This window comes from Ambystoma mexicanum, chromosome 6p (genome assembly GCF_040938575.1).
Source record: "Ambystoma mexicanum isolate Mex_15411 chromosome 6p, UKY_AmexF1_1, whole genome shotgun sequence".
NCBI lineage: Eukaryota > Metazoa > Chordata > Amphibia > Caudata > Ambystomatidae > Ambystoma > Ambystoma mexicanum.
Genome location: NC_090935.1, coordinates 822,100,078 through 822,117,075, shown reverse-complemented (window position 1 = coordinate 822,117,075; position 16,998 = coordinate 822,100,078). Strand labels below are relative to the sequence as shown.

Below are 16,998 nucleotides of genomic sequence, written 5' to 3'. Positions count from 1 at the left end.
CGTCTGGCTCCTGTGTTATTTCTCCTTCTTCTGGTTCCGAGAATTCTCTAAAAGGATCCTCCTGCCAGTCTGATACCGAAATGGTGGACGGTACCATAGTGGGGTCCACATCCGGAGATCGCGGTCTGCGATAGATAAAGCCATATTACAATGTTTTCTAACTGCTGGTAAACTGGCAATTATAAGAGGGAGTCTCATCTTAGACTAGGCTGATAGGGAATTGTAGTAAGAAATGTAATCCTATGACAGGACAAGAAGAAATATAAGATCTTTGAGGTATGATACATGTAATACTGATATAGTTTTAGAAGGAAAGAAATTGCAAGCTGCTTAATCAAACAATAATACGAAAATTGGATTCAGAAGCACAAGTACCTGAAGATAAACAGCAGATGGATAGCCATGTTAGAAATTAAAACATTGTGCAAATAAATCCAGTGGGAGAGGAAACCTGGGAGAGGGCTATATGAGAAAATTACAATGATGGACAAAGTAGGACAACACGAAAAGCACTAGCCACAAGTAATGGCACTGAACCATTGGGAAGGGATACATTAGGAATTCGATATTTAGGCTAGACTGTGAGAACCTGGTCCTGAAGTCTTCACAAACATTGTTATCAAAGAACTATTAGTTTGGAGGGGCGATTCTAGCTACTTTGTAGAGGAGGAAAAGTTTCCTACCAAGAGAAAAAAAAAAACATTGTAATTTCCATTTTTGAGAAAGGCCAGTGAGGCGACCCAAAATGATAATGATGTATTGTTTATATAGTGCCTTCAGCAAAGTGCTTTACATAGAACATACTTTAAATACAATATCACCCAACCAAAGCTGGTACTCATTTATCAACCTCAGAAGGATTTAAGGCTGAGCTGGCTTTGCCGGGATTTGAAACTGCGACCTGCAGATCACACACATCACAGCAGCGAGTGCTCAATTTGCTGAGGTATCTTAACAGCAAAACGTTATCAGCTGATGACTTCTTTAGACATAGCTGGCAAAATGTTTGTTGTCTTTGTAATTACAGGAATTAGAAAAGTGGGTTAGTCAGAGGACTACAATGTCCCCCTTTTGATCGAGATTTAGGAAGGCTATGGGACCAACTTGCAGCATCTTTATCCCCCATTTAAAAAAAGTAACACAGGAAGCAAGAAAACCTCTATGTGCCGCCTATTTAGACCAGACAGAGGCCTTTAACAGAGTGGATAGAAGGAAACTATGGATGAAGTTACAGATTTGAAGTACAGACCTGGGATTTTTAAAACTAATCAAGCAGAGGATATACAACAACTTGCTCAGTTTACCCGTGGGTGATTCTGGGCTGCAACAAATACTAAGATTACAAAAGGGAACCCCATACGTGTGCAGGTGAAATGTGCATCATGAGGGATGAATGAAAGGATTTAGCATTGTATCAAGAGAGAGAATACAAGCCCCATGAGGGAGGAACACCTACAACAAAACAGTCCTAGTAAAGGGTACATGAATATCTGTTGTGTGCAAATGATTTGACACTCAGTTCAACCCCACTTGCATCTCTGTGCATGTAGCTGGACATGGCAAGTGGTATATGTTGAATTTGCCAGCTGTTTAGAATGAAGAGTAAGAGTCGGACACATAGGCATTATTTTGCTTACTATAGACTTTTATTTTATAAACAAAAAAAGGTTGTTGGATGAAGTTCTATCTTTTCCTGGCTCTATGAGAGGTTAACCTGCCTCAACAAAACTAAGGTTACTGTCAGAATGTACAAAGTAAAAGAAGTCCTCCGCCTTGTGTCCAAACCCGTAACATTTCTCCATCCGACTCCTATCACGTTTTCAGTTCTATTCAATTCTTTGAAAGGGGTATGGGTCTTCCCTTTATTTTCCTTCATACACAGTTTATTCTTTCATTTCACTTGGTTCCTGGTATATTCTCCACCAAGGACTCTTACACTTTAATTCACAGTTCAATATGTTCAGGGACTTTCCCTTCAACTGAATTGTAGTTTCAATATCTTCTCTTTGCATAGTTCACAACTGGGTGTCAGTCCCAGACCCGCTACTTTCCATGCCCAGTACACTTCTTTACCAGGCCTTTCCAAATTAAAATATGTACTTCCGTCCACGTTCCCAAGTATATTGGCTCTAGGTTCAACTTGCTTTCCAACCATCCAATGATTCTCAGTCTCTTTTCCATACAGGTCTTGGACCTTTACACACAGTCCCAAGGTTCCTATCTTCCTGTTTGAGTTTCCCCAGCTTCTATTTGGTACTCTTTCCAGTACACAGTAGACTGGACAAAGCGCCCCATATTCCCAACCCTTCTGCATCTGCTTACTGGCGACTGTGTCATCCTTTGCGTCCACTGGTTTTGTCTGCCCCCTGCCGTCAGCTCGGATGTGTCGTCTGTCCCTGGGGTTCCGCTCTGTATCTGCCTCCTTCCAGCAGCCTTCTCTGGTCACGGTGCTGCAGCGAGAAGGCTCCTCCCTCAGGCTTGCTCCAGGTGGCGTCTCCTGGTTTGGAGCGACTCGGCAAGACCCCATGCTTCCTTCTCACGTCCCAACCGGCTTCGGGAATTAATTTTCCATCTCTCCATCTTTGGTTTTCACTGACTGTTTTGAATCTCCCAGCAGTGGCCACATGTTCCCAACAACTAGTACACACACTGTTCTTTGCGGTCGTAGTAATTTTCATTACTCGGTCCCTCCTTGTCTCAGTCTTCTCATGAGGATTTCTATGGGTGATTCTGTTATCTTCACTAGGATGTTCTATCTCGCAGTATAAACCAAAAACAAAGAGGTGATGGCTGGAAGGTTTAGAATGAATCTTAACCACTGGCAATGCTCTGGGCAACCATCCAGACCACCGTTCTTTGCCTGCCAAGCCATTACAGAAGGGAAAGACCATATGCAAATCAGGCTTGGCCCCACCTCAAAAGGGGCAGTCCAGCCCGAACTGCTAGGCCGTGCAGAGGGGACCTGGCCTAGCAGTTCGGGCTGGGCTGCTACCATTGGTGGCAGTAGCTGACTGATTTGCATATGGTTGGAACCCTTTTGCAATGGCACAGACGGGCTAAGAAACGGTTGTGTGGAAGGTTGCCCAGAGCAATGCCAGTGGTTCAGATTCATTCAAAACCTTCCACCCATCACGTTTGTGCTTACTATCTCGCAGTATGCCATACATAGATTGGATGGAAATAAATGGATGTCATTATCCCTTAGAGATGGGGAGGTGTACCATGTCGCTTCTGTTGAGTCACCCATATTTCCCAGAGGCTGCTCTCCCCTCCCCCCTGGTTCTCCAGCAGATATCCATCCCCAGGGTCAGAGTCAGGTAGCTTCTGCCTTTCCCTGGCCACACATGAGAGGAGGTCTCCCCTCCCACCCCCAGGGTAGGAGTGATGCCATCGCTAGATTCGTCACACAGCCCTGACATTGAAGGTGAGCCAGACCTGAATGGAATTCTTATGGCAACTCTACAAAGCACATAGACCGAGTGATGGCATTTAGTGTGAGGAGGCTAGAAACAAGGAAAATCTACCTACTAGTGGCCAGGGAATCTACAGCAAAGAATCAGCAGACCACCATTACAACTATGCCCAATCCCAATATGATATACATGGCTCTCTGCGGGCCTCGGATCATTCCATAGACATCCCTTCCAAATCGATCCTTAACCTGAAGCTCTCAAAAAGGCAACACAGCTCGGGGAAATCTATCAGTCTTTAGCACCCTGGGAGGAACGCAGGCTGTATTCTCTAGTACAAGCCTGCATACCGAGTAGCCTGGGTGGCCAGCGCCACCTTCCTTTCCCTTACCAGCTCTTCCTTGAACACTTAGCACTCATGTCATTTTTTACACAGGTGCCAATGGTGCCTTAAAAAAGAAAATAAACATACCTTTCTTAGGCAGCCTGGGGTTGTGCAGTGCTGCTGTCAGTTTAGATCATTTCCTGTTGATGACGTCATCAACATGGAAAACAGACTCGGGCCCTTAACTTGGGTGGTGGGACGTTGCCTACAGAGTCAGTCCGCCGCCACAGGGCATGTCGCCCGAGTAGAACATGCCCAACTAAGACCATGGACCCCTTACTAGTCACTGAAATCCACACAGGAGGCATCTAGGGGATAAGAGAGACTCACTTGTATTGATGGTAAAACCCTTGTTTCATCGCTATAGGTGTTATTAAGAGCCAGTGTCAAATAGGCTCATCTTGTTTGTGTGGAGACCTGTTTTTGCACTAGCTATACTCCCTGTTACATCTTTGAATTGTATTCTTCATGGCTCATTACAAAAGACTGGAAGCAATACTTAGTACTTTCATTTCTAGGCCTGCAGCAGACACTTTGCTTTAGCAGTGGCACTTTACGGAGCCTTAAGCATACGTGGAAGGGGAAAACACAACCCAATGGTTCTTATTGGTACGAGATCAATAGAGCTGAACCAGGACTTAATTTGCACTTCAAAAACTGGAGAAGCCCTTTAAACACACTTGCACTATATTTGTAGCTAAAAAGACTGAAGAGGAAATGCTAGCCCAAAGTAGCTGCAATGATGGAAGAATAGCAAAGAGGAGAAAGTTAGAAAGGAAAAGGATTTAAACCTGACATGTCACTTACCTTTAGTTTCAGATTGGGCTAATGACTTTATAGAAGCACTTTCAGGGGCAGTTAAAGTGCTGAAAACAACTAGGATGATTACACATCTTCTATTCCAGGGCATTAAATCATTAAACATTCATGAAATTGTATTAGTCGAATTGAACTCACATATAAGAATAATTCAGATATCTTGTGAATTGTGCTATGTCACAAATGAGAGCCGACACCTTTTGAGGTTCAGTTTAAGCCATGTCCCAAGACAATGGGAGAAAACAGGAAAATAGAGTGAAGATTAAAAAATAAGGCAAGTGGTGTGACAGGTGCACCCCATTAAGTTCAGCTACAAAATGCCATGACAGAGGTCAGAGGTGTGAAATCAGTTAGAAATGTTGGCTAACAGGGAAAGAGATATGCCACCAGGATTAATTATTGAAAATGTCATTTCTTTAAACAATCCTTTATTTATCTCAAAACATTGTGCCCCTAGTGATGCAATCTAACATTCAAAGAAATACCTCTAAACAATATGAAAATGACCCAGGAATTTCATGCATGAATGCAAGCATGACTCCTGAACAGAGTAGCCTTAGTGAACAGATTCAAGGAGGTTTGGATGCAACAGTTCAAATACCAAGTTCATGAAGTGCCGCAGCCCATAGTACAGTGCACATGATGCTAGTTTGGAAGCCACCGAATCATCTCCCCAATCTAAAATCTACATTTGGAGGGCCTTTTGGATTATTTGGAGGGCTAGATAAATTTCAAAGAATTAAATGTTAATATTCAATCAATGAACAATCAACATATGTTGATAATATGACCAGACAGAAACAGAAAGTAATGATGCGTATGTAGAACTTTACCACTCCAGGATAGGCAAGGATATTTTAAACTAATTTGTTCTTCTTCACAGGTGAAGGATTCCTCCTGGATTCATGCATTCCATCCAAGGTGCATGCACACACAGGGTGAATGAAATATATTGATACCTATGGTGATGTGTGTGTTACAAAAGTCTCTATTTCTATAATGGAAGCATTGAAAACTGAGATGACTAGTGTGTTCATTATATTTTTCATCATTACGTTAGCATCCATGGATGTGTGACTTGTTTATCATTAAACTGATTCAATTATTTCTATTTGGTTAATAAATATATCTTTGGTGCAACCCTGTGTGTCCGGAAAAGGGAGGGAAGCCATATGGAATCAATGTTATTAAATTGGGGGCCCCAGATGAATAAAAAGAACTTTATTGCATAAAGGAAAAATGAACGCGTCTGGTTTACGGTGGGTGGAAAGTTCCCCTGAATTAGATATCTCCCAGCCCATAACTAATAAGGTCGAGAGCCTTAGCTCTGACATGCCAGGTGAGCAGGAGGGAAGGTTATGGGTGAGGTTTATGCTATTTTGAATAAAGAGGAAGTAAAGAGAATTGAATAGGCAAGGATATTTTAAACTAATTTGTTCTTCTTCATAGGTAAAAGATTCCTCCTGGATTCATGCATTCCATTCAAGGTGCATGTACACTCGGGGTGTGCAGGTTTTTCGCGCCTTGAAACACTTGTGTATAGGCGCGCTATAAATGCCATATCATATCATATGGTCTGAGAAGCATGGAATTTTCTATTGTTTGCTACTAGAAGGCAAAGACTTCACTTGCTACAAAAAAGAAACATTTGGGCAGGAACAAAACACCAAGGGGCTGAAGTGTACGGTACATTGCTGATAGATGCTGGAATGTCAGCTCTTGGATCTCATTCCAAGTCAAATGCAGAGGACAGCGTCAAAGATCACACCTTGGTTACTACCGAGGTAATAATTAACCATACTTACTTGGATAATGTCAGAATTTAGCAGAGGTCTTCTTGTAGATCATCAGCTCCACTTTCTGGAGGTAACACAGGAGTTAATTCTATCTACGTTTTTTTAGGACACGCTCACTACAAATGAGAAGACACGGTCCACCTGTATGTAACAACAGCTTAAAATAGTTGGCTCTCTGCCCATCATCTTCACCTTGCAACATCATTTGCATCTCGTCATCCTGCTGGAACTCTTCCATCAGTGATGTCATAGATGATGTCATAGATGATGTCAAAAGTGATGTCAGCAGGGATGTCATCATTGTGGTCATAGGCTAGCGTGAAGTTAAGGTGTCTTTAGTGGAATTTCAGGGGTTTTGTTGTGTTAACGTCTCACCTTAATGTCCCTGCAACTAAAGTTTTTTCCTTGAATTTAGTACAGGAAAGAGGGGTGCACTCTGGTTCCCTGAACAGTTAACCTACTCAGCCATTGATGTTCTCTTCCTACCGGTTTCTGTGCTCTTCACATCGTCTGGGAGGAAGTCTTTGCTTGCAGCTCACAGCAAGTGCAGGTGCTATCAATCAGTGATGATTCTGCTGCAAGGACTTCTTGTAGCTGTAGTAATCAGGTTTGCAGGGAACCCGCTCCCGCACAGACCCAAAGTCTACTTCCCCGCCTTTCCCCACTATATAGACAAATAATGGGAGTGGTAGAAAGCACAGGAAGGGGCTTCCCTTTGATGGTTTGGTGGACATCCATCTAGTAGTTTCTTTTTAAAAATTAGACGGTGAACTGGGTGCCCCTGCCACCAATATTTTGTTATATCACCTATGATGGATTGCTTGTTGCTGAGGGGAAGGTTTTTTCAGAATTTAAAATGGCAGTGTTCTGCTTTTAGAAAAACACAATCAGGGGAACAATAAGAGTTATTTTTTTTTACGTGAGGGATGAGGGTGGGTGTTGTCCCTTTTCAAGAACAGCTCGAACGGTACCTTTAATACCTTTAATAATTATCTGTTGTGACTTCTACCGTGGCACTTGAAAGGCATGAGTCTTAGTAAATGTGTTAAGCCTTTCGCATCAAAAGCCTACCAATCTTTGAGTTGTCATATGAATTTGTAATGTGATTGTTAAACTGTCAAGGGGATTGTTAAGCTGTCTTTGAAGTATAGGTATTTTATATACCGACCGTGCATCTTTGCCTAAATATGGCAGTCCTCAAAGTGGAATACTCCCTTACGCCTGTAATTCCCAATCTCCCACATCATTCACTCTCCTTATCCAGACAAACCCCAGCCCCATCCTCATTGCAGTCCGTCACTCATCTTACCCAGTCACATTCCCTCATTGCACACATCCTTGTCACATTTCCTGACTGCACGCATCATGTCACAGTCCATCAATGCATGTATCCTTGACAAAGTACCTCCCTGTGTGCATCACTGTCACATGCCCTCACTGCGTGCATCGTCGTAAATTCCTAAGTGCACGCATCCTCGTCACAGCTCCTCCCTGCCTGCAACTTCATCATAGTCTTCCTCCCTCATTAATGCCCTCTTCCGCTAACTTGTCCCAGTTCCTCTTGCTCAATGGGTGGCAAAGTGTGGCCATTGCCTATGGCCCCACAATGGGCAAAACCCCATTATGCGTAGCTTAGAAACACACTGATGGCATTGCATATGACAGTTACGATATCAAAAGAAAAAAATGAGTACTGCAGCTGGTGGGAAATATACCAAAACCCCTGAAATTCAATGAGAATATTTCACCTAAGAGACAGGTAAGTTGAATCAGTTTAAAGAAGAAATAAATCTTTAAAGTGACAATTTCTTTGTTGAATTAATGTTAAAGTGCCAGTTTAATGCACAAAACCGTAACACTGGACAGGTGTTAGAAGCTATGCCACTGAACTCCGAGCCTCCCCGTTTCACAGACCATAAGCACTGATTTAGAATGCGACTCTAGGCAGCCTCAGAAATATATCTGTGTTTGCACACACACACTCTGGAAAACATGCAAAAAAACTGAAAACAACCTGTTTAGTTATCCTGTTGTCATGTCGAGTAGCAGAATTACAAATAAAGTAAGACACTGCTTCCTTTCTACCATTTTAGGCACCTTGTAAAGAATCTTTCAAAAACAACAAAAAGGGAAACACAACCACGGATGAGAAGTGAGTATAGATCCTGCTTTTCGCCATGCTTTCCTTATTTCTCGAGGGAGTTTGGATGAAACCCCCCATGATGACCTCTTCTGTAACACGCGGACACCCTCAAAGCATATAAAATGCATGCAGCCGGCCTCTGCTATGCCCCTTGCTCCCTGCACGCAGATGGGCGCTGCGCTAGGAACCCGCCTCAGCCAACAGCCATGAATTAACAATTGCGCTCGCCTCACATCTATTTGAACAGTTCCTTTACTTTGTTAAACGTGACAATTCTCTGACGTCATTTTGCTTCCCATACACTTGTTGAAAGGTCAAAGGTAAAATTGGATGGATCTTTTGAAAGAGATTTCACTCACCTTTCTCCCCTGGAGGAATGACCGTGTTCACAGACATCATAAGATATATGCCAGCAATCAAAGGCTGTCTGAAGGAAAACAACCATATTAATCTCCAGCCTCAGCTAAACAATATTGATCATAAAGCGCTCTGTCCTTCGCTGCAGACAGGCTGCACAGAATTACAATCAAACTGGATTTTAAGCATGTATATTAAATGCAGACGCTGTTAATTACCTCCAACATTCCATAAATGATGTAGAAAAGATAGAAAGATGAACCACATTTCTATGCATAATGCAATCGATTAGCCGCTCAAGACTAACTGCTGTCATGAGCACATTATAGGTTGAAAAAAGGGAGGTTCAATAAGTCTCTGCATGTTCTAAAGCTTCTCAGAAATCTCTGGTTAGGAAGAATAGCTGCAGACATTATTTAAAGGGGCGAAAAAGGGAGCAGATATAACAGTGGGGAACAACACATTTTATTTGAATAAAAATTATTTTCCGGGCGCAAAATCTTCCAATCTATTTAATTTTCAACATTTGTGTAAGCACTGTTCTTGCTACGCTCGTTCTCCAGTTTGTGGGCTGCTTTCCAGCCCATAAACAGGAAGTGACATCAATTGTGAAGAGGAATGTCTTCGCAATCTGCATTTCAATTAGCAGTAAATGGGACAAGTGACCCGTTTAGTTTTCTTTTACTTTACACCAACAAGTTTACTTACCTAGACGCACGCTACCCCACCAGTTGTAGTAGTGCTACTATTAATAGTAGGAAGCAGCAGAAATATCACTACATTTTTAATAACAAAAGTATGATGACCAGTACAACACCAGTTAATACAGGTGCTTGGAAAAGAGGGTGTTACCATGACCACTTATTACCCACAACTGTAGTACTCAATTTGCCACCATGAATGGTTGAAGGTACGAGTCGGCCCAGCAGCGTTCCAAGCTCTGTCCATGCGGCAGCTCAACTTAATGGGTGTTGTGCATCCTAAGTATAGAGAGATCTGGCCATCCAGTTGTATGATCAGTAGTACTAATACCAGATTCAGTAACAGTACAAGGGGAACAAGTAAGGCCAACAGTAGCAGTACTACTATTAGCAGATGTAACTATAGTACTGCCTCCAATAGTCATACTACTAGTAGTACCACCAGTCGTGGTGGTGGTAGTAGGATTCATACCATCAATAGAGTTCTAATACTGTTGTTACTACTAATCCTTATAGTGCTTCTACTAATATTACTGGTACTACTATTAGCAGTAATACTATTGTTACTAAAGATACTACGGCAGATAGCAGACGTGATATTACTGGTATTGGTATTACTATTGGTAGTAATACTGTGATTATTGTTACTAGTAGCATTCGAATTTGATTAACAATTGTTAGTGTAAGTAAAGGAACCTGCAACTTCGCAGACTGTATTTTTCCTTCCTCCTCTGATGTCCTTAACCAGTTAAGGGCATGAATGCAGGTCACATCCAAGGACAACCACACCAAAGAAAATGCTTACAAAGCAATTCAAAGGAAGATCAAGGAGAAGGTTTATTTTTGTAGGAAAATAGGCATACGATAAGACATTAATAGTGAGGAACAACAAACTTTATGTAAAACTATATTTCACCTTCAACACATTAATTATTTTGTATTTTATTAGAAAATCCAAAGTTTTTATAGTGACAATAAGTGCGTTCCATATTGTTGCCAGTATAATATACGTTTGTTTGGGGTTCTGCTCTGCTTATGTTCGGTTTTTTTGCAGCGTGCTGAAACTAGTGATTCTTCTTCTGTCTACATTTTTACACTTCATTATTTTAACACTTTTAACAAGTTTGGAGATTTCACGTCTATCTTGTAAAAATCATTTCGGTGATGATAAACTCGTAAATAAAAAAAAATATATACGTTTTTAAAGACACTACACAATGTTTTCTGAGCGAGTGTGCTACATGTAATTTTAGTTATGGTGTACACTGGTCCAAGTTGAGCAGGCTTGGGGATGAATAACAGACATGTTGGCACTTGAAGAGTGCAGAGAATTCACTATTTTCACACTTCGGAGCCTCAGAATTGCAGGGGTCACCATATTCACATTAGGGACCTGCATATTCTGTGGGGGCCGTGTGCCCACTGTAATATATTGTATTACCGTCTCCCATTATTGAGGCGGGTGCACAGAGTGAATTTTGTCATAAATGGCCCTTAAACGAATGGTCACTGTGGTACGTAAAAATAATTTCTTAACCTGTTTGAGGGACAGATATTCAAGAAGGACAGCATGCTGTCAGAGTTTTAAAATAAATATATAGAATGGTCAATGGCCAGCACCTATTCAAAAAGACTCAGGAATTCAAAAAGGGGAACATAATGTGTGCGTTTCTGTGCAAAGTCATGGGCTGTTCTATGAATCGTTGTATTGTATATGTGTGTTTAAGTATTCCTTCCCTTACAAGTTCATTGAACTGCAGATCTGCAAGCCATCTCTCTCACCCAGGTGCACATTTGTGACCCAAAAAGCCCTTACGCCTTCTCCTTAGACCCGAAAAACAAACACGTTGCTTTGGTTCTTCATCTCGTTAGTTCTCCACATGGGTCCACACTGTCAAACTGACAGCACCACAGAACCTTTTTGTTTTGTTTTGAAAAATTTTATTGAGTTTTATCCGGCATAACCATAAACAACCACACAGAGCAACAGGCTCTTACATAACATGCATCCTTTGCTTAAACATATCTGCTCATCAACTCCTACTACTCCTACATAACCCCTAATCACTCAGTTATGTGTATTGCATCACCATCTTCCATTTGATGCACGCGCCCTCTCTCCCCTTGATTAGCGAACAGTGTTACCGTTAGCGCTATCCATCGTTGTAGGTCTATTCCCGTCCCGGCGTTTTGCACTCGGAGTGCCTTCTCCCACACCCCTCTTTTCTGCTGTGCACCACTTTTTCCAACTCTTTCCACCATCTGGTCACACTCGGTTCTCTTGTGTCTTTCCACCCCATGGCTATGCTATGCTTAGTTATTATTTACGTCAGGTCTTTGAGTTTGTTCAGTGGTTTATCCTTCACGTTCTTCTTATAGCGACCAAGCACGCAGGCCTCCGGTGTCTTGATATCTAAACCAATACCTCCTTGGGCCACCTTGTCAGCACCCCACAACCTTTATGTTCAAATCACATAAAGTGAAACTGGTGCTGACCCTTCACATGGGGTATACAGAAAACCCAACTCAGCAAAAAGGAGACACACTGAAACTGAAGCAGCAAATATAAATTATAACGAAAATAACTAAAAATGGAGAAAGCAAAAATAGCCTACTATTTAATATTAAAAAACATAATAGATCAAAGCCAAAGGAAAACACTTCCAGCCAGGAGCAGTATCATTCAGAGAAATGGAGGGTGCTGATGAGTACAGGGAGTTTGTCTTTTAAAAAAATATACATTCACTAATGGAATGGGTACCTACATATGAAGGTGCTTAGTTCGGATGGTTGGTACGAAAAGTTTAACCCATACTAACAAGTGCATGATAATCCCACAAAGTTATTTAAAAGAAATTCAAAAGTATTGAAAAAGTCTTTAGTTTCACTGTTTGAATCACTTCCACTATACAATGGTTATTTGTACCGCTTCATTTTTCAGTCCAGGTGATCTTTCAACATAAGCAGGAACTTTAACATTATTTCACCTGAGTTAAATGAAATGGAATCCTTTTAGTTGTGTTTCAATTGAAAGCAAATAATGTTTTATAATTCACAAGGGTGTTTTTCTCTTTAATCAACATCAGGAGTGTGACAACATGGTGGAATTCCTGGGATTGTTCATTTATGTTTCTGAGCTTAAAAATAAATGATCTGGAGCACAAAATGAGTTATTTTGCTGGTAATGGAATGCCAAAGGATTGGGTTTTAACGCTTTTGGATGTGACCATGTTCCTATTTCAACAGAGATAGTTCTCAGGATGTCTTTCAATGACGCCAATGGTGGATCGAAATGTATTTTTAATTTAACATGGCATGTTCCTTTAGGACCTCTAGCATTATATTGAGGCAGTCTCCATGTCTTCCATTACAGAATGCAACGCCTATTCTCTTTTGAATTAAACTAGTATTTTTCCCATTCGTTTCCAATGCTCTGCCACATTAAAAAGAAGGAGCAGTGTGTTTCAGGATCAGTTTTCTTTAGGGAGATAGTCTTAGGTTCTATTTATCTGCACATGTTCGAGTCTTCATTTGAGATGGTCGGGTCAATGGCTTCCAATAGGTCAGGGTGGCGGTCGGCAAAGAAACAATGCTTCTACTGGGTCAAGTTGGGATTCGAGATGGGTGAGTCAATGCTCAAATCAAATTGCTTCCAAGCAGTTGGGCCAACCATTGGATTGATCGATGCAATCCATTGCAATGGTTTCAGCAGGCATCTCTGTGGCTCGAAATAAAGGTCATCAGTTTGAAGATGTTCAGAGCGCCAAAGCAATGAAGTACGTTGAGCGTGGTCGAGCAGGCTCAGAGATATTGCAACATGATGAAACCACATCCAGACTGCTTCTGCACTTCTAGGATGCTGGGAGGCCCAATCCAGGGTCTCCAGGGACGAGGTAAATTCTCACTTCAGCACTTCCAGTCCAGGAAGTTGTCTGGCACCTTCAGGGTTTTTTTCATCGCCACTGAGTAGGATCGTGGTTTCTGTGCACAGCCAGCTGAAAGGCCTTGGCCCAGCAGTGGTTTCACCACCACTGTTCCCTGAAAATGGTTAGGGACCACAGATTTCCTCTGCTTTGGATGCCTACCTCTCTGGCAGAGGACCTGAGAGTCCAAAGATGAATCAACTAAGGAGAAGATTTCCCTTCCTTAGGATGGCAAAATGTCACAGGGAATTGGCCCAAGAGTGCTTTGTCTGAAGGGAACATGGAGGGCAGGAAGTTGTAGAATGCCATAGCAGAAACCCGGAGTGTGGAACCCCTCTCATCCTCTCTCCTCTGACTACTCCAACCTTGTCCCCTTACCATGTCTGCTGACTTCAAGGGGACTCCAGTGGTCAGCATTCTGGGATGTGTGGCTTTGGTATGTCAGTGCTGCCTTTGGAGGACCCGATTCCCAGGAGATCTCCAGGGGAGGATTCATGTGGCCTTGCAGCAGAAGAATCAAATGGGCAGCTTACTGGCCATTGCCCCACATGGCAGCTGTGGAGACACCCAGGCCCATACAGCTAATGTATAATGCCTTTTCATAGCGTATGCTCTGCTTCCCAAGCAGACAAAGATCATATTAAATTGCTGTGGATGTATAATTGTGCCACCATAGCACCTCCCATGGCACAACCAAGCATAGCTTTTACTTATGTTTAAAATGCCACCAGGCTGACATGGTTACACGTTATAATTTGAATCAGAGGTACAGACCATTAAAAGGCCACCTTTGCCTGCTGTCACTGTGTTACAGCAGCTGTCAGGAATGCACATGTGAACTTCGAAACTGCCCTGTGCTACTGCAATAACTTTGGCATGGAGCATTTACGAAAGGGGATCCGATTACCAGACTTCACTTTCAGAAACAGAATTACCTGCATCAGTCCGATTAATAAAAGTCAAAAATGTTCAGCCTACTACACCCTCACAAGATGGCATTCTGTTACAGTGACTGCCCAGAGAAACTCCCTTGAACCAGAAAGACCCTGTGGTCCCTACAAGGACTTCTCTTTGTTTGAAGTTGTGAGCACTAAGCCAAGGAAATGTGGACCAGATGAAGCCCCCTGCTACTTAAAACCTGTGCAGACCTGTAAAAGAGTAAGATTGAATTTACAGTTTAAACCATAGGCCTGTGTGGAAAATAAAATAATGAAGTTCCTTATGTGATGAATTGCGGGATTCAGTCACTTCTCGACAGGGGGCGCATTTCCCTATAAGGCTAGGGAGGTGAGCCTGCTGCGCCATACTCTGCCTTGGGGTAAAGGCAAGCGGGACCTCACTGGGAGGGACTCCCTCCTTGCGGACAAACCGAATTCACCAGTAAACCAGTTTTTATAAACCTTGATGGAATAAAACATGAAGGATCAGTGGATATTGGTTATTGCCATTTGAACGAATGGGAAAATCTGAAGAGAATTACTTATAGAGTAATGATAAGAAGAAAACCACTGGAGTGATACCTAGTGCAAATAAAACAAAAGAAGGACTCTAATGCTACGCCGGGGAAACCCCAGTGCAGCATCATAAAACCAAGGGGAGGAGACGTGAGAGAGAAAAGGCCAGGAGTTCCAAATCAGCTGTTGGAATGAAACTGAAGGAAACAGGCAAACGTGGTTTCCAATGCTCGAGGGAAGCTTGCGTTTAAGTGTCCGAGTATCACTCCAGGAGAGCAAGGCTGACGGAAGCTAAAGGATTGGAACAAGATCTCAGGAGGGACCAAGGGCCTCATCATGAGTTGGGTCTTAGCCCTTAAGTGCTGTGATAATGCTATTACCTCTGCATTTAAGGGTAGCCCAATCATGAGTCTGCGGTAAGTGGGAGTTTTACCTCCAGCTATTTTCTGGAGGTAAAAATGCCCCCTTAGCGCCTGTTTACAGATGTTTTCGGCGCTATGGCCACTAGCGTAATTACTGCCAGCGGTAATAGCACCCGCCAACCCCACGGGGAATGGGAACTTAACGCTGTACCGCTACTCGTGATCCGCTCTAATAGTGCCCGACCGAGTAGCGGTAAAGGTATTTGCGCTGGCAGTATCCCAGTGGTAATACAGCCAGGATGCCACCAGACCCCTTATGAGGCCCCTAGTCGGAGGTGGTGACTTGACTGGAGACACAGGGAAGAGTCTCACAGTCGCCAAAACCACTTTCAGAGAGTCATTGTGGAGTGTGCTGAAAAAAGAATGAAGCACAGACAAAAAAGCCATCCTGACAGGAAGAGAAGCAAGCTGTGTCTGAGTTGCAGGCCCAGTGATATGATCCCTGAGTCAAGAAGGTAACGGAGAGAGTGGGAAAGCACTGAGTATAATGAATGGAGTATTTATACTCGTCCCAGTGAGAGACAACTTTATTTGACGAGTGAGAACCATCACGGGGTAACTCATACTCGTGCCAGTGAGGCACCAGTTCATAAGAAGAATGAGAATCATCACTGGGTTGCTCATACTGCTCCCAGAGAGGCACAAGTTCATTAGAAAAGTGAGAATCATCATAGGATTACTCATCCTCGCCCCAGAGAGGCACAAGTTGACAAGAAGAGTGAGATTTATAACTGGAACAATATTGATTGTGGTAATGAAGATAAAGAGTGGAGACTGAAACTTGAAAAAACAGATAACCAAGAACTATCTAAAAATACTTTACTAACAGACTCTGCTGAGAAAGCCGTCCTCAGGTGAAGGGAGTCATTCCCCTTTGACTTAGTTGTTTTGTTAGTGGTAGGGTCAATTCAGATTAGCTTTTGGACAGTAGACACAACTTTTCTTCTGGACTCACTGATGACTGACAAGCACCCTAGTTCGCTTTGTTTGGTAACCCCCATAGCTCAGGAAAAGTCAGGCGTTTTTCCATGTTCTTTAAATAAAAATGATTTCAATATGTAAGTTCTGGGTCTGCCTCCTTCTTCTGACCCACCACACTTGTCAGTTCATCAACAGAGAACAGACTGTATGTTTTCTGTACTGTGATGGCTGCTGCTGGCTTCAAATATAGTGCAACTGTACCTGTGCAGTAACGGCGAACTGTACAACAAGTTTGACTATTAACAGTACAGTTAAAACAAAACAGAGAGAGGATCTTTAGCTGTGCTCCCATAGAGCTAGATTTCTGTGAGTTTCACAAGATATGACTTTTTTAACGGCACAGTAGAGCCCCTGGGCCTCCTACAGTGAATCCCTCCCTTACCTTCTTTGAGAGACAAAGCAAGTGCATTCCTTTTTAACCCCCATATAAGACCCAAACACCTTTCGCACATTTTCCTGTGCCATTTTTTTTAGAAAGGAACTCTGAAATTAATGTTTATGTGTTTCTCACCTGAATAACGTCGATGCTCAAGAATTGTAAAAATTACTGTATCGTCGTGGGAGGGGATCTACTATATCAATAAATAGGCCCCAGCTGCTTTGCTAA

At 42.5% G+C, this 16,998-nt stretch overlaps 1 protein-coding gene across 4 annotated transcripts in view; it reads right to left on the bottom strand.

Annotated features, from left to right (window-relative positions):
• PAM (peptidylglycine alpha-amidating monooxygenase) overlaps positions 1 to 16,998 on the bottom strand; it is a 1,287,650-nt gene that overhangs the window by 693,876 nt on the left and 576,776 nt on the right. For all 4 annotated transcript variants that reach the window (XM_069625460.1, XM_069625461.1, XM_069625463.1 and 1 more), the window contains one exon: positions 8,913 to 8,980. In XM_069625460.1, coding sequence (XP_069481561.1) covers positions 8,913 to 8,980 — 68 coding nt within the window. The remainder of the gene's footprint in view (positions 1 to 8,912; positions 8,981 to 16,998) is intronic.